The sequence below is a fragment of the Bombina bombina genome, chromosome 9 (assembly GCF_027579735.1).
Source record: "Bombina bombina isolate aBomBom1 chromosome 9, aBomBom1.pri, whole genome shotgun sequence".
NCBI lineage: Eukaryota > Metazoa > Chordata > Amphibia > Anura > Bombinatoridae > Bombina > Bombina bombina.
In genome coordinates, this window is record NC_069507.1 from 234,173,063 (window position 1) to 234,192,383 (window position 19,321).

At 35.6% G+C, this 19,321-nt stretch overlaps 1 protein-coding gene across 1 annotated transcript in view; it reads left to right on the forward strand.

Moving 5' to 3' along the window:
* ABLIM1 (actin binding LIM protein 1) overlaps positions 1-19,321 on the forward strand; it is a 383,296-nt gene that overhangs the window by 249,602 nt on the left and 114,373 nt on the right. The window contains exon 7 of the mRNA XM_053692692.1: positions 14,532-14,619. Coding sequence (XP_053548667.1) covers positions 14,532-14,619 — 88 coding nt within the window. The remainder of the gene's footprint in view (positions 1-14,531; positions 14,620-19,321) is intronic.

Consider the following 19,321-nt stretch of genomic DNA (forward strand, 5'->3'; position numbering starts at 1 on the left):
TGACTAGCTGAGTTAGTTCCTTGTAAATTGTAGCAAATGCTTATTGCGCAGCACTGTTCCATATGATTTATTTTAACTGTTAATACTTAAAGGGACACAAAACCCAAATGTTTTCTTTCATGATTCAGATAGAGCATGCAATTTTTTTTTAATTTTTTATTTTTTTATTCGTTAACCAATATTATAACAAACAAATCATTTCTTACAAATTTACATCATTCCTCATGAGAGCTTTTTATGATCAATAAAAAAAGAGAAGAAAAAAAAAGGAAAATACACATTAAATGATATTTTACATTTCTCCTTTACATCAATAAATCGTCAACCCATAAGTTCCCAATTTTTCTTTGTTACTTTATTGGCTTTTCCTTTTGACTTTTCTGGGGCAGTTGGGGGAATTTAATCTTAAACACCTTAAATATCTTTAAACTTCTCTCCTGAACCAACAAATAATTGCAAGAGAGAGCTGAGGGGGGGGAGGGGAAAAAAAGGGGGAGGGGGTTCCACTCTCACTCCTTTCTCAAATCAACAGTCAATTCTCCTTCTATTGTAAAATTACCTTACCAAGTAAAATACAATTACCAAATTCCTAAAGCCACTATTTCTGTATCTCTGGATATATTAAATAATCTATTTCTCTTTTTGGAAGAATTTTTATAAATGATGCCCATTTTTGAAAAAAGTTACAAACATCTCGATTATCGTGTAATTTTGTATTATGCTGTTCTAATATACATTGTTTTTTCATACAATTTTTAATCTCTAATAAAGAAGGTATTGAAATGTCCTTCCATTTTTTAAATATTAAATATCTGGTTGCTAAAATGGCTCCATTAACAATTTGTTTCTTATTAAGGGGGATTCTTTCTTCAATTTTAAGAAATACTATTTTCGCATAAGACAGAACCAGACGGGAGACCTCCATCTTTCTAATCAGCCAATACTCTAGTTTATTCCAAACCATTCTAATTTTTGGGCAATCCCACAACATATGCTTAAGATTAGCTGCATTTAGTGAACATTTTGGACATTTATTAAAGTGAGGATTTCCACACTTATCTCCCTTATCCGGCATAAAGTATGACATATGAAGAAGTTTAAGGTGAGATTCTCTCCATGTAGCTGATAAAGTAGTAAGGTTGACTTCTGAAATAGATGCTTGTATAAGCCCATCTTCTCCTAAGGCCGTATCTAATACTAACGCCCACTTAGAATCTATTCTTATTATATTATTGGGACCTTGGCATGCTTTAAATTTTTGATAGCAAGGATAAATTGACATCTGTCCATTTTTCACTAACGTCAACCAATTATCCAAGGGTCCCAGTGACCAGTTCCAACCAGAATTATTAATTAGTTTCCAGCTATAGTGTCTCACCTGCAAATAAGCATAACAAATCTTTCTGGGGGAGTTCATAGTCTCTTCTAAGATCAATAAATGTTTTAATAGTTTTCTCTTGTAAATCCAAGAATTTCACCACCTTTTCTAATCCTAAAACTTGCCACCTTTGGAAAAGTGATGTTTGTAAGCCAGCTTGGGAGAGCATGCAATTTTAATCAACTTTCTTTTACTCCTATTTTAATTTGTTCTTCATTCTCTTGCTATCTTTATTTGAAAAGCAGGAATGTAAGCATAGGAGCTGGCTCACCCAGTGTATTCAGTTAGCTGCTTCTAATAGTGAAATGATGCTCCTTCGAAAATGGTTACCATGAGAATGAAGCAAATCTGACAATATAAGTAAATTTGTATGTTCTGAAATGTTTTTGGGTTTCATGTTCCCTTTTATAACTATCTCTTGAGCAGTATCACATATTGAGTAGTATGAGTGGGGAATATATAGACCAATGAAAAGGATTCAACTATACTAATAGCTAAACTTACTGTAAATGATCTGAATTTACTTCAGTACAGTAGTAACAATCTGGATTTGGTAACCTTTTATAGCAAAGTCATGGTAAAATGGTCTTTGTGCCTGTGACATAGACACACCTGGTTAAATTATGTTTTAAAAGCACAGAGAAAAAAAGAGAAAAGGGGAAAAACGTATTTCTTTATATGAAAGGAAATATAAAGGAAATCTATTGGTGACTAAGAGATAATATAGAATATATTTGTGTGATTAGAGGAAAAGATGTTTGGTACAGGTTGAAGGATTAAATAATCTACTATAAATACATATGGTCTATAAGGCTATTTATTCTAACTAGTTACATGGTTTCAGTAGGTAATATATAGACTTGAAGGTGCCTGTTTCTAGATTATCTAGATGTAAATATATTAAAGGGATAGGAAAGTGCATGATTTAGATAGAGCACGTCATTTTAATGTTTTAAGACACTTTTAAACTCACTTCTGTTTTCAAATGTGCTTCATTCTCTTGGTATCCCTTGTTGTAAAAGAATACGCTGTTGATTGGTGCCTGCACACATTTGTCTCTTGTGATTGGCTAACTAATCAGCTAGCTGCCAGTAGTGCAATGCTGTTTCTTCAGCAAAGGATAACAAGAGAATGAAGCAAATTTGATAATAGAAGTAAATTGGAAAGTGGTTTAAAATTTGGATCTTCTATCCAAATCATGAAATCAATTTTTGGGGCTTCCTGTCCCTTTAAATCTTTGAAAGAGAAACTCCTGAGCAAGTTGGTAAATAAGGCAGCTCATAAGGAGGTTGTATTAATATTCACAAACCGAGGAGTGGCATCATCTGTATCCAGGGCTTGATCTTACATAAAAAGCACAGGGACAGTGAGAATTTATTTTACATGCAACTATCCTCTATTTTAGGCATCTTTATAAAGGATAAAAAACAGTTATTCAGGGAAGCAGCACATGCTATAAAGACAAAACAGGCAGCTTATGAGAAATGCAAACCCCTCTTTATAATAGTTTAACATAACTATCACTGGCACTGCTTATCACACTAAAGTTTTTTTCAGCATTTATCCATTAAAGTGGGCGCTGCTGCCCAAGAGTAGCAAAGAGAATGCCCCCCTCATCCATACAGCTGAAGCAAGATAAAAGCATTATAATCTAAAATGTCAGTATTACTTACATCCCAACATAAAGAACAAATCAGTATAGTAATAGCAGCATTTTTACAGGAATAGTTTTGCTTTTTTTGGTGTCATTTTGGTACTAAACCTTTAAAAGAACAATAACAGATACTTAAATACAGTAGAAGTGCATTAAAAGACGATGCAGTAACACTGTGAAATTTTAAATTAGATTTTTAAAATTTCCCTGTATTTGCTGGCCCCCTGTATCATGTTACAGCCATCAGCCAATCACAGACTCATATACGTATACTCTGTGAACTCTTGCACATGCTTAGTTGGAGCTGGGACCTCATAAAGAGTGCAGATAAAAAGACTATGCACAATTTGATAATGGAATTCATTTGAAAAGTCTCTTAAAACTGAATGTTTTATCTGAATCATGAAACTTTAAATTTGACTTTAGTTTTCCCACATTTTTCTTTCTGTTATAACCTGGTTAAATGATTCCTTGGCCCACCCTGACCATCTTGACTTCTATTGGGGCCATCTGGTTATAATACTTCATTTCTGACAGGTCTATGTTTATATATCCCAGTGTAACAAAGACCACACCAGATCATGCATTTCATCGCACAAAGTTATGGTTACAGAAACTGGAAGAAGTCTAGTACTACATGACCTGCTATATCTCAGCTAAGCAATAGTGGTGACTTTTGTTCTTGGACATGCATTCTGGCTTCGGGTTTGTTGTTTTGGGAAGGGAGAGCTTGGTTGGGTTGTGTAAAATGTTTTGTATTAATTGATGAATTAGAAGAAAAACATTAATGTAAGGGGCAGCCTTAGATCCAAAAGCAAAGAACACAAGAAGAGCTCAGAGGCTGATGTAGCTCTCGAGAGGAGGAAACCTAAGAGATAATAAAAACAACACTGTCTGAGAGCCAAGATGACTCATGGATACAGCACAGTTTAGCAATAATGTTTATTTGTTTCAAACACACTTCCAACAGTGAAACAAGGGAAAGTAGGTTAAAACTATCCCTTTAATACAGTGTTATAGCAAGGTAAGGGTTAAGTACACAGTTCACTAGTTTATTTAGGCCCCTGATTCTCTCACACAGATTTAAGAATGTGGGTTAAAAGTTCCCAAATTACTCGTGACCGCTTTCCTGCAGCATAAATTGTAATCATCTTGAAAGGATTTTAGTGACTCACAAAATAGCCTCTGCACAGTTTAGGTATCTGGCTGTATTTGTTATAGGAGAAATAGCATTTTTAACAACATTCTATCAGGGGACAAGGTCTAAACTGAGATCTTGTTTCCATGAGATGCAGCTGCAAGAATACTCTGTCCGCCCATCTCAATCAGGTGATTCAGGTGATTAACTGGCACAGTACAATGTGTTTAACAATATTATATAGAGTATATTATAATATAGAGTATATTTATATATGACACACTTCATGCAAAGGTTGTTTCAACAAACGTGACCAATAGAATGAAGTAAATATCATAATAGAATAAAACTGGGCGCTCTGTCTGAATCATAAAAATTGACTTTCACGTCCGTGTTCCAATTACCAATGATATTACTGCCATTAACCACCTTCACATGGTCACCTCAGTACCTACTGGCTCCTCAATAACACACATACTGCAATGTGAAGTTTAATATCAAATTCTTTTCAAAAATAATCATTCATATTTTTTTTTGCTTTTATTTGTAATTGGAAGTTTTTCACTAATTAACAAGCAGAGATCAGTTGCTTCTAAGTTAGGTACGATGGCAGAGGAGTCAGAGAAGTGAAAGGGATAATTGCAATGTTTGTTTCTCATTTAAAAGGTTGTTGTAAACCTTTATCTATTTGTTTATTTTTTTCAGTTTAAAGCACTGGTTTTAAAACCTGCCCACAGGCCTCCCTAATAGGCCAGATTTTGAGGATATCTGAACTGTAGCACAGGTGATTAGTAAACATGGCTATTAACCTGTTTTCAACCAAGGTGATCCTGAAAATCTGGCCTTGTAGGGAAGCCGGAGGACACGTTTGAGCAACAGTGGTCTGAAGTGATGTTTATAATATCACATTATAATGTTACAAGTTTTTTAAAAGATAATGAGAAGAGAGGGCAGCAGTGTGCAGCGCTTCTAACTATTAGCGCCAATTGCACCTGGAAAGTGCTTGGATTAAGTTTTTATCTGGGACATGGTTTTATGTCACCTCTCTTACAAATAAGAGCAGAGCTCTGTCACAAAAGGCAGCAAGAACATATGTCCTAAGAAATGAAGTCAGAGGGGTAGATTTATCATAGTGCGAGCGGACATGATACGATGTAGCATACACTGTTGGCATTTATCATTGCACCAGCAGTTCCTGTGAAACTTATAGGAAAGGGAGAGTGGTGGGAGGGACAGCAGAAAGGGTCAATAGCTGGGATTATCATGCAGTACAGTTAGGAGCACTGCTAGTGAACAGCCATATTGAGTTACTGTGTTGATAGTTGCAAGTGTCCCATTGTTAAGCACAAAGTTTGGGGGGAAAAAATACAACAGCCATAGAAAATACTAAGGTCTGGATGTAATAAAACCCTTAGTGCTGGTCCCCAGTGGCTTGAAATCACTAGCTAATTGTATCATTATCATTTATTTGAAACATTTTACCACGGGTTATTGCTTTGCCCTAAGGCTCATATCCTTCAATAACATTTAATTAACGCTGGAGCCTGGAAGCCGGATGGTTGGTGTTTAGTGTCAGGATTTGTACCCAGTCACCCAAGCTTCCTTTTCTGCAGCTGGGAAATACAGTAGCTAGAGTTATTCCTAACAATAAATGTATTCGCAAGTAATAACTGTAGTTACTGTGCTATATGGCCTTCTATCACTAAAGAGGCTATATGTACCTCTGCTATGTTATTCTGGTACTGATGTTTTATATATAGATTCTGGTTCACACACTTTCTGTATTGGACTTTTACATAAAGAAACATAAAGGACTAACTATAAAATTCTGTCATATGATTGTAAATTTTATTATTGCACAGCTGCTTGCAGAGAAGTATGTTATTTATTGTATTGTTTCTTAAAGGGACAGTCTACACCTTAAAGTCTTAAAATAGATGAACTGCAAATAGACTCTTGCACCATTTCTATATCATGCAGCAGGAACAGTAAAAAAGTTATTTTAAAATGAATATTGTTTCTGGTCACTTTGAAATGGCTGACAAGCTCCACCCACTGATGACATCACAATCTGGGTTGCATCTAGGCACTCTGCTGAATAGCATTGACAGTCTGTTGAATCCAACTAGGGAGCCTTTTGTGATTTGATGCTATAAGCAGCCCAGATCATGATGTCATCAGTAGGCGGAGCTTGGAGCCATTTCAAAGTTGCCAGAAATCATATTCCTTTTAATATAACTTTTTTTTCCGTTCCTGTTGCATGATATAGAAAGGGCACAGGAGGCTATTTGCAGCTTAATTTAAGGTAAGACGTTAAGATGACTATGGTGTCCCTTTAAACTGGTGGTTCTGGCCTTGATATTTTCTATGGTATTTACTTCACGGCTAATGGATTCTTGTACTGATATTGTTTAGAGTCATTTTAGATCTGGTATTATCTGGAGGGAACATGATTAATTTGTATAATTTTATTGAGTATAGCTCATATATCATGAGAAAATATTCCGGTATTGGTATTTTAATTATTAATTCTGGCGCTAATATACTTGGGAGTGATCCTTCTGATCTTTGTTTTCAGAGACCCAAATGAAGATAAAAAAAAAATTGTGGAATGTCTCTTGTACAAAAATATTTTCACTTTTCATCACACAAGGCCTTTTTATCATGCCTCTAAGCAGAGATGTACAGTCATAATTTACTCTCATTTGATTGAATTCCTCATTTCAAGCAAATAGGAATCATTAAAGGGGTATTTTTATTTTTTAAAACAACTTTCACATTTACTTCTATTATCAAATGTGTTTTGTTATCTTGGTATCCTTTGTTGAAGTGTAAACCTAGGTAGACTTATAGGAGCTTAGGAGTGTGCACATGTCTATGCCAGTAGTGTTTTGCAGCTATTTACAGCTTAGCTATAAACAGTGTTGCAAATGCTGGTGCCAGATGGCTAAAAACATGTGCACGCTTCTGAGCTCACCTAAAATTACTCTTTAACTGAAGATACCAAGAAAACTAAGCAAAAATTGAGAGTAGAGGTAAATTGAAAAGCTGCTTAAAATGTCACAGTCTATTCAATCCATTTAAGTTTATTGCTTCTTTTAATGGCAATCTTTTAAAGGGACAGTCTACACCTTGCCTTAGATTAAGCTGCAAATATCCTTCTGCACTCTTTCTACATCATGCAGCAGGAAAGGTAAAAAAAAGTTATTTTAAAATAAATATTGTTTCTGGATACTTTGAAATGGCTGCCAAACTCCACCCACCAATGACATCACTATCTGGGCTGCCCATGGCATTCAATCACATAAGGCTCACTACTTGAATTCAGCAGACTGTCAATGCAGTTCAGCAGAGTGCCTAGATGTAGCCCAGATCGTGATGTCATCAGTGGGCAGAGCTTGGCAGCCATTACAAACTGGCCAGAAACAATAATCATTTTAAAATAACTTTTTTACTGTTACTGCTGCGTGATATAGAAAGGGCACAGGAGGCTATTTGCAGCTTAATCTAAGGTAAGACTTTAAGATGACTAAGGTGTAGGCTGTCCCTTTAAGATTTTCAACTCTACTACAATAAAACATCTAATATGAATGTAACTGGCATTCTTTAGAATAACCCATGTTGTGTTGTACCTATATGTGTATATTATGTTATTTATTTATAATCACAGCAATGTGCCACTGATATAGGTGTGTATAATGTTTAGTGCTACAGATATGCAGTGCTCTCTTTAGTTGTAGTGCTCCCTTTATAGACCTATATGTGTATATTATGTTATTTATTTGTAATCACAGCAATGTGCCACTGACTATAGGTGTGTATAATGTTTAGTGCTACAGATATGCAGTGCTCTCTTTAGTTGTAGTGCTCCCTTTATAGACCTATATGTGTATATTATGTTATTTATTTGTAATCACAGCAATGTGCCACTGACTATAGGTGTGTATAATGTTTAGTGCTACAGATATGCAGTGCTCTCTTTAGTTGTAGTGCTCCCTTTATAGACCTATATGTGTATATTATGTTATTTATTTGTAATCACAGCAATGTGCCACTGACTATAGGTGTGTATAATGTTTAGTGCTACAGATATGTAGTGCTCCGCTCCCTTTATAGACCTTGTCACCCCCCTGAGGGACATTAGCACAAGGCTTGGATTTGAGGAACTGAGAGATTTGGATCTAATATTTTTTAAAAAAAATGATAAATAACAGTGCAGTGGTTTAGATCACAAAGAGGACTGAGCCCTCGGGGCTGTTCCAGGAACGGAAGGAGATGTATACTTGTTGACTTAATTGCTAACACATTGAGCTGGTTGCTGAATTAAATGTTTGAAGAAAAAGTTGAATGTTCTTACGTTCTTTGTATTGCTCTTTCTTGCAGACAAATAGTCTCAAATTTCTAATGGGTTTAATCTGTGAGTTTCATAAATTATATTGAAGAATATAGCTATGTGTTAATCTTAATTTTGGTAATGACTGCAGTATGAGTATTCTATTTTTTCTGTTTTACTAAATATTGCAATATTATCATTTATATATATATATATATATATATATATATATATATATATATATATACACATATGTGTGTGTGTGTGTGTGTGTTATTTTATCTATATTTATAATGACTGCAATATATTTTTCTGTATTGCTAAATATTGCAATATTATATATGTGTGTGTGTGTATATATATATATCACAGTCCATTTAACAGGATCTCCCTCCAACCGGACATCTGCCTGGGTGCAAAAATACCAAATGTAAGCTGCAAAGATGATGCACTCTCAGGTCTTTGTGAAAGAAAGCTTCAGTTTAATGAAAAGTTTTCAGGGACAACCTCCCCTTCATCAGCATAACAAACAGTGATAATATTCAAACTTAAAAGTGAAGGTGACTTGCTGAAATTCATACCGAGCATCAGAATGGGGAAGAAATGGGATTTAAGTGACTTTGAACATGGCATTGTTGTTGCTACCAGACGGGCTGGTCTGAGTATTTAAAAAAACTGCTGATCTACTGGGATTTCCCAGCACAACCATCTCTAGGGTTTACAGAGAATGGTCCGAAAAAGAGAAAATATCCAGTGAGCGGCAGTTGTGTAGATGAAAATGCCTTGTTGAGGTCAGAGGAGAATGTACAGACTGGTTTGAGATGATAGAAAGGCAACAGTAAATCAAATAACCACTCGTTACACCAAGGTATGCAGAATACCATCTCTGAATGCACAACACATCGAACCTTGAAGCATATTGTCTACAGCAGCAGACCACACAGGGGTCCACTCCTGTCAGCTAAGAACAGGAAACTGAGGCTACAATTCACACAGCCTCACCAAAATTAAACAATAGATGATTGGAAAAATGTTGCCTAGTCTGATGAGTCTCGATTTCAGCTGCAACATTCAGGTGATAAGGTTTGGCATAAATTTGGCATAAACAACATGAAAGCATGGATCCATCCTGCCTTGTATCAATGGTTCAGGCTGGTGGTGATGGTGTAATGGTGTGAGGGGATATTTTCTTGGCAGACTTTGGGCCCCTTAGTACCAATTAAGCATTGTTTAAACACCACAGTCTACCTGAGTATTGCTGCTGACCATGTCCATCCCTTTATGACTACAGTGTACCCATCTTCTGATGGCTACTTCTAGCAGGATAATGCACCATATCACAAAGCTCAAATCATCTCAAACTGGTTTCTTGAACATGACAATGAGTTCACTGTACTCCAATGGCCTCTACAGTCACCAGATCTCAATCCAATAGAGCACCTTTGGGATGAGGTGGAACGGGAGATTCGCATCATGGATGTGCAGCCGACAAATCGATTCTGCAGCAACTGCGACATGTCAATATGGACCAAAATGTCTGAGGAATGTTTCCAACACCTTGTTGAATCTATGCCATGACGAATTAAGGCAATTCTGAAGGCAAAAGGGGGTCCAACCCGGTACTAGCAAGGTGTATCTAATAAGAGTGTATACTTCTGTATTGATAATGACTGTAATATTATAAGTTTTAATATATCTTTATATTGCGTAAGACTGTGATATACTTTTTATATCATTTATTATATTATTTGCTAGTGACTGAAAAATAGTTTTTTTTAAATAGTTTTCTATATTGCATATGACTACAATACATTTTTATACATTTATTATTAATTGCAATGTTGTATTTTTTCCAGACAAAAACCCATACAGAATTGTTATATTGTTCACATAATCTTAGATGTTTGCCACAAGAGCTGTCACAACCGTAGAAATTTTCAGTTTCAATAATGTTACCTCTTATTCTGGGAGTTTTTAAGATATGTAATTATTTAAATTGTTCATTCTATACACATTTTTTCTACAAAAAAATACAAGCACTGAAATATAATGTGAATACACCTCTAATATAGTTGAGTAAAATATAACAATCAATAAAACTACAATTTACTGTGTATTGCTTAGAATTTGTATTTTATATATTTTGATGTACAGCAGTGTATGTCTGAATATAAACTATAGGTGGTCTTGGTTTATGCAGAACATATATTAATACAATGACATTGTTGAGACCTATCGAAGCTGTAATTGAATTGCTAAAGGCACGCTCACGCATACTGGCACCACCTGAGAAAAAATATAATTAGTAAAACATAAGTTATGGTTTATGTCTTTGAAATCAACTGACAAGCACCACTGAGTGCAATTTATTTTATTGTCTATAATTACAAAGGTGGTCTCAGTCACCCTTACTAGTTTAGTGGAGCTTTTGTGTAAAATATCAGAACTGGCATATACTGTATTTTAGTCTGAATAATAATATACTAGCTACTAACAATACTTTACTGTTAAAATACTAGAATGAAAAAAAAATAAAAAAAAAAATATATATATATATATATATATATATATATATAACACAGAGAAAGTCCAGCACTCGCTTAAAAGCTCTCAGCTAAGATTAAAAGCAAAACTGGAAGAGTTAGTTACCGCATCTGGCCAAATGGGACAAGCCCAGGTACCACGTCAAGGTATCTTCCAAAACTTGGGTTCCTAATACAGCCATACAAATGCCTGCTCTCAATCAAACAAACTGGGAACAAGTCAGGGCTCCCAGACTTATGTAATCACCCTAAACAATCACAAAACATGGAAGGGGACTGCACTCTCAGACTGGACACACATCCTATGACTAGGGTGACCATATTGCCGCTTTAAAAAGGGACACATATGAAAAATACATATGTCAGGTACAAGAACCCTGACATATGTATTTTTCACATGTGTCCCTTTTTAAAGCGGCAATATGGTCACCCTACCTATGACCCTGCAACATGCTCAGCCCTGGGTGCTATTAGCACTCTCAGGAAGCTGTGCTCTCTCCAGAGTCACAGGCAGTTAATATATATATATATATATATATATATATATATATATATATATATATATATATATATATATATATGTATGTGTTTGTCTGATCTCTCAGCATTTCATTATATTGTTTTCAAAATGATACTAAAAAGAAAAAAGTACTGCTGCTTTTCTTGATTGGCATTTTAAGTTAACAGTAACACAGTTTTATGTTTTTTTTTTTTCTTTCTTTTTAATTTTAGCTGCCAATCAACCAAGGGTTCCTGTTCAGGAACTACAATGATGGCGGCACCTGTCTGGGACTTTACCAATGTGTTTAACCCCAGGGTCAGTAATGCAAAAATAACATGCTCTAACAATTGAGAGAATGTCTTTTTTGCATTAGAATGTCCCTTTGTTGAATGGGGGGTCCTATAAATTAGATTGGGGTCCTTAACACTCCTAGCACCACACCACTCTAGAACCGTGCCACTGCCTGTCTGTAAACATAAGTTGTTTATTATTTTTCATACACGCTCAATAATGGGATACAAAGAATGTATGAATTACAATGATGTGAAAATTGCATGTCTCCCTATTTCCAGCACACAGATGGCCTTTTCTGTGCCCTCTCAATAGTACAAGATTGTTAGTTTGCATTTCAGCTCCAAATAGCAATTACTCTCTCTCCTGTCTTGGCGACAACTAGTAAATGTTTTCATGCAGCAGGGATTTAAATGGGAGTTGATAGTTAGTTGTTTTTTTTATAGAGCTTCACTATTAAAGATTTTATAGGAAAGATATTGAAAAGAGACACATGTAACATTAGATAATAACAAGATCATAGAACATCTGTCTGATTCGAATTGTTATCAAATCTGGAAAATGTTTACTTTAGTTTAGCAGTTAGTGAAAATATAATAGGGGTGACAAGAAAAAGTCACCAGTCCTCATTTCTTTGTATTTGCATGCTGTAAGAATATTAAAATGCTTTGTTTTTAAAGGGACAGTCTAGTCAATATTAAACTTTAATGATTCAGATAGGGCATGTAATTTTAAACAACTTTCCAATTCACTTATCACCAAATTTGCTTTTTTGCTTCTTTGTTAAAAGCTATACCTAGGTAGGCTCATATGCTAATTTCTAAGCCATTGAAGGTCGCCTCTTATCTCAGTGCATTTGGACAATTTTTTTTTACAGCTATACAGCACTAGTTCACATGTCATATAGATAACATTATGCTCACTCCCATGGAGTTATGTATGAGACACCACTGATTAGCTAAAATGCAAGTCTGTCAAAAGAACTGAGATAAAGGGGGCAGAAGATGCTTAGATACAAGGTAATCACAGAGGTAAAAAGTGTATTAATATAACAGTGTTGGTTTTGCAAAAATTGGGAATGGGTAATAAAGGGATTATCTATCTTTTTAAATAATAAAAAATGTTGAAATAGGCTGTCCCTTTAATGTTAGGTAGAATTCAGTACATGCCAATCGAGTGTAAAGAAATGCTAACAGGAACAGGACAGAGTGCTGGATATGAGAGTGCATTGGGACAGCTGCACATGCACAAAACCTAGTAACTTACTCCCCTATAAGCAGCAAGTTGGGAGCCACTGGGATGTGGAAAATGGGAAGACTAATGTTGTTCCCCTGTGCATTGTATAGTATAAAATATCTCACAGTACGGTCATACAGGGCCAGAGAAGCTCTGTGAATTTACTAAAGGCGCATGGCAGGTGGTTTAGGGGTTATGTATTGTCTCAGAGCTTGTTAATGACCTGTAATATCACTGTTATACACTGTTATGGGTACCTAATTACTTGTATTATGTCAACCATTAGTAAGATGTAAAGCATAAGCACATCCTCTCTCTTCTATTGTGCGAAATGACTATTGCAGGGAGTGTCTCCCATAACAAAATTATCCTCTGACAGCTTAATTCCCTGAGAGTATTTTTTTTTGGAGGGGGATTATCATCATCTATTAAGTCTTCATTTTCTTAAAGATCACACTACCTCGCTCCATTGGCAATGAAGTGACTCATTATGGTAATGGGTATTTCTGCCATGTGACTGACACATCTAGCTTCACCTGGTTCCGCACAGTTCCATGTGAAGAAGTTTGTCGTTTAATTCAGTATTCATAGTTTAATTAGCTGAATTCATTATTAGAATTCATCCACTGCAGACAGAGGCGACATGTTTTAGCCTTGTTCATATAGGTTGTGTTACAAAATAGTGTAGACCGAGGCTAACGCCCCTTAAATGGCTGTAAAATATTTTGATAAATGTTAATGGGAATTAACAAAATAAAAATTAAAACATGGAAATAAAAGAGAAGAAGGGAAACAATTTCAATGCTTGTTCAGCATTAAAGGGACAATAAAGTAAAAATTAAATGTTTATCATTCTGATAGAGAATGCAATTTAGAATAAAACACTTATATCTGATATCCCTGGTTGAAGAGTAAATACTGGTAGGCTCAGAATTGTGCATGTGATTGTGTATTGAGCACTATAGGGTTGATTTATCAAGCTATGGCGGACAGGGGCGTACATATGTGCCCCTATCCACCACAGCTTGCCTCTGGCGGGCTAAATTCCACTGCCAGAATTCAGCATTGCACAAGAGTGCTATTTTGTGCTCTTGTGCAACGCCGCCCTCTTCCCGCGCAGGGCCAATCACACTCGGGCAGGAGCTGTCAATTTTCCCGGTCGGACATGAGCAAGCTCCACAGCCTGTCTACAGTTACCCTTTAACAAAGGATACCAAGAGAAGTCAACTGGAAAGCATTTTTTCTTATGAAATTGCCTGAATCATGAATATTTAATTTTGACCTTACTTTGCCTTTAATTGTCCTGTTTGTGTTGTCTCAAAGAGTTTGACTATATTTCTTATTGTGGGAAAAAGCTTCTGTGTATCCAGTTAGATGCTCAAGGGCATCAGATGTAAAAGATGTCTTTGTAAGGGAGGTCCGACACTTTGTTAATGTTGTGTCTTTGTATCTGCAGGCTGGGGACAAACACTATCATCCGAGTTGTGCACGATGCAGCAGATGCAACCAAATGTTTACCGAAGGAGAGGAAATGTACCTGCAAGGTGAGACACCTGTCACTTGTGTCACCTGTGTATTGTGATGAGATTAAAGAAGTAATAAAACGTACTAGGGTACATAGCATGAATAGGATGAGAGTCACCACTTCATAGGTCAAGCAATATTCACTATAAATATTACTGCGTATTCATCCCATTCAGGAGACTTTCCCTACCCAATTACGACTGTGGTTTTGTGAATCCCTCATGTGGGGCAATATACTGGGCTTACGGCTATGGATGAGACGCCAGTAAAAGTCACATCAACAAACTTGCATATTAGTCACCTTACAAGGAATGAGCATGAAGTAACATTTATAGTGAATATTGATTGACACGAATGGCTATATAGTTATTTGGCTTTTAAGTATATTTTATTACTTTTTAACAATATATAATAAAAGTTACGTTTCAAGTGTTTTTCCCAGGTGTTGGGGTTGTTGGGTAATTTTAAATAGTTGATATATTGATAATCATATTTAGGGGTCGATTTATCAAGTGTCTGATGGACATGATCCGATGTAGCATATCATGTCCACCAGACATCGATAAATGCAGACAGCGTACGCTGTCTGCATTTATCATTGCACAAGCAGTTCTTGTGAACTTCTTGTGCAATGCCGCCCCCTGCACATTCGTGGCCAATCGACCGCTAGCAGGGGGTGTCAATCAACCCGATAGTATGCGATCAGGCGGATTGCTGTCTTAAGACCGCTGCTTCTTAACTCCTGTTTCCGGCGAGCCTGAAGGCTCACGCAGAAACAGGGGTATAGGGCCCCATTCAGGCTGTAATAAATCGGTCCCTAAGTGTGTACCTATAACTATCTTAGCTTTGGTCTCTCTTCTTGGTGGATGTTTTTGCATTATTAGTTATTTAAGATATAAGATACCCCGCCCCCACATATTATTTGATAACTTGTGTTAAAGTTTTAATTAGGGCTGTGGATGTATTTGAACAAATGTATTATAGATTGAAATGGTTTTCAAGAGAATTTGATTAATTTTTTTTGTGATGGAAGAAGTACAAGGGGATCTTTAATTCGACATTTAATTCCCAAAAAAGGCCAGATTACAAGTGGCACATTAAAGGGACACTGTACCCAAAATGTTTCTTTCGTGATTCACATTGAGCATGACATTTTAAGCAACTTTCTAATTTACTCCTATTATCAAATTTTCTTCATTCTCTTGGTATCTTTATTTGAAGAATGTAAGTTTAGATGCCTGCCCATTTTTGGTGAACAACCTGTGTTGTCCTTGCTGATTGGTGGATAAATTCATCCACCAATAAAAAAGTGCTCTCCAGAGTACTGAAACCAAAAAAAAGCTTAGATGCCTTCTTTTTCAAATAATGATAGCAAGAGAACGAAGAAAAATTGATAATAGGAGTAAATTAGAAAGTTGCTTAAAATTGCATGATCTTTCTGAATTACAAAAGAAAAAAATTGGGTACAGTGTCCCTTTAACAGTTAAGCACAAGCAAAAAGGGGTTTATTGGGGGTGTTTGTATGCATTGGGGTTTCCTCTCATATTACAAGTTAAAGGTAAACGCAATCGCTTGAGCGTAATCGCGATTTATCCTAGAATGATTACCTTCTCCTCAGAGCTCTGGTTAACTTTTTTGCGAAACAAAAAAGTGTCGGAAAACATCTGAAAAACACATTACAAAGTACAGCTTGAGAAAGGGGCAGGAGCCCTCAAACATTGCTCTTCAAATAAAGGTTTGCTTTTAATTTTTAGTGCCACCTTCATGTGTATTTATTGATGACATTACAAAGTACATTTGCACTCATAATAACACCATCTAATAAAAATTATTTGTAAAAAATATTGCACAAAAAAATTACAAGGTCTCAAAAATATGAGATCTCAGGTGTTAGGAAAAAAGGCTTCAAAGGGACTTAGAGATACATACATGTCTAACTATATATATGTGTGTGTGTGTGTGTGTGTGTGTGTGTGTGTGTGTGTGTGTGTGTGTACATATGTATTTATATGTGTATATGTATTTATATGTGTATATGTATTTATATGTGTACATATGTATTTATATGTGTATATGTATTTATATGTGTACATATGTATTTATATGTGTATATGTATTTACAGACATATATACACATATAAACACACAAGTACATATGTATATGTGTGTGTGTGTGTGTGTGTATACATATATATATATATTATTGGAGTCCTTTGCAGTTTAGTAAATGAAAACATGTAAAATCATATTTATGCAATATTCATATTTAATAAAGTGGTATACTGTTTATTTACTGTAAATATTTCACATTCCAATGTTCTGCACATAGCATAATATGTTCTAAGTTTTTTTAAATAGATATTCTAATATATATATATATATATATATATATATATATATATTTATATTTATATATCTGTATATATCTATACCTATATATATAATCATATATAGGTATAAATATGTATTTGTGCAAAAATGCCATCAGATATATAAAGAAATATGTATTTATGAATAAATAGAACATATTCTGCTATGTGAAGAACATTGGAATGTGAAATATTTATATTTTCATGTCTGGGTAGCGCACTTGAGAAAATGCGATTGCGTTTGCGTGCGATTAGGGTTTTAGGGTATTTTCCACTTTTTTTGCTCCATTGATTGCTATGGGGGAATAGGTTATCGAGCATACGATATTCTAAGTTCGTCTTTTTACACTCGTCGGGTTAGCGTGCAAGCAAAAACAGTTTACTTTCAACTTATAATATGAGCACAACCAGACACGTGCACAAAGCTTACTTCTAGCGCAGTTAACGCTGGATCAAGAGCATTAAATAGAGCTCCACTTGTAATCTGGCCCAAAATGAATAGTTATATATAGTGAAATCGCAACAATGTATTTAATTATTTATCTGTATGTTTTCATTTATATGAATATGTTTACTTTAAAGTGACACTGAACCCAATTTTTTTTTCTTTTGTGATTCATATAGAGCATGCAATTTTAAGCAACTTTCTAATTTACTCCTATTATCATCAATTTTTCTTCGTTCTCTTGCTATCTTTATTTGAAAAAGAAGGCATCTAAGCTAAGGAGTCAGCCAATTGTTGGTTCAGAACCCTGGAGAGCACTTGTTTATTGGTGCTGTCCAATCAGAAAGGACAACCCAGGTTGTTTACCAAAAATGGGCCGACATCTAATCGTACATTCTTGCTTTTCAAATAAAGATATTAAGAGAATGAAGAAAATTTGATAGTAGGAGTAAATTAGAAAGTTGCTTAAAATTGTTTGCTCTATCTAAATCACGAAATAAATAATTTGGGTTAAGTGTCTCTTTAATAATCCTTTTAAAGCTAGCAGTGTTTTGCAACATTGTAAAACAAAGCTACAAATAATGTTGCAAAACACTGCTGCCATAGAGTACTATAGACATGTGCACACTCCTGAGCCTACCTAGGTTTTCTCTTCAATAAAAGATACAAAGAGAACAAAGCAAATTTGGTAACAGACAAAATTTGAAAGTTTAAAATGTTATGCTCTATCTGAATCATGAAAGTTATATTTTGACTTTACTGTCCCTTTAACCTGAGTATTTATTCAACTAAAATAATACAAACATATGTTGTTTTTTCTTTGCTAAAGCAACAATTGTTACATTAAAGTTAATGTATCATCCCAATGTTGTTCCAATTTAAACTGCTCGGGATCTTAAGCTCTGCATGAGACGACTGCCTGGCTGAATGAAGCTTATTTCCCAGGCAGAGCCCAGCTGCGAAAAAATGTTCAGAACTCAGAATGGTTTGAACAACTCTGCTGTGAGATAACCAAACATGAGAGCAGCAAGTGCTTATTCAGAGCATGTTAATGTCGTCTTCGTGCACAGCTTTTCTATTAAAATCTATAAGGCAAGATAGTGTGTATAGGGGTTAAATAAAACACATTGAGGCCCATTTATCAAGCTCCGAATGGAGCTTGTGAGCCCGTGTTTCTCGCCAGAAACAACAGTTATGAAGCAGCGGTCTAAAGACCGCTGCTCCATAACCCTGTCCGCCTGCTCTAATGAGGCGGACAGGAATCGCCGGAAATCAACCCGATCGAGTTTGATCGGGTTGATTGACACCCCCTGCTGGCGGCCTATTGGCCGCGAGTCTGCAGGGGGCGGCGTTGCACCAGCAGCTCTTTTCTAGAGAAAACAGACCCAGTTTGGCTAGCTTCTCCTCATAGCTTAAATTCTCCATTCCCCTTATTAGTTTTGTGGACCTTCTCTGAACTTTCTCTAAGTCTGCAATGTCTTTTTTTGAGATTGGTCCCCAGAACTGCACTCCATACTCTAGGTGTGGTCTTACCAGGGATTTACATAGTGACAAAATAATGCTTTCCTCCCTTGCATCAATGCCTCTTTTAATACATGCTAGTATCTTATAAGTCGCTGCCCTGCATTGTGCACCCATCTTTAGCTTGTTATCTATTACTACTCCCAAATCCCTTTCCTCCTCTATTTTGCTGAATTTGGTCCCATTTAAATAATAGATTCCCTGCTTATTTATACTTACAAAATGTAGAACCTTGCATTTTCCAGTATTGAATCTCATTTTCCATTTACCTGCCCATTCTTCTAATTTTTGTAGATCCCCCTGTAAAGCAAGTTCAGTCTGCCCTGACCTAATGACCTTACACAATTTTGTATTATCTGCAAAAATAAAGATGTTGTTGTTTAATCC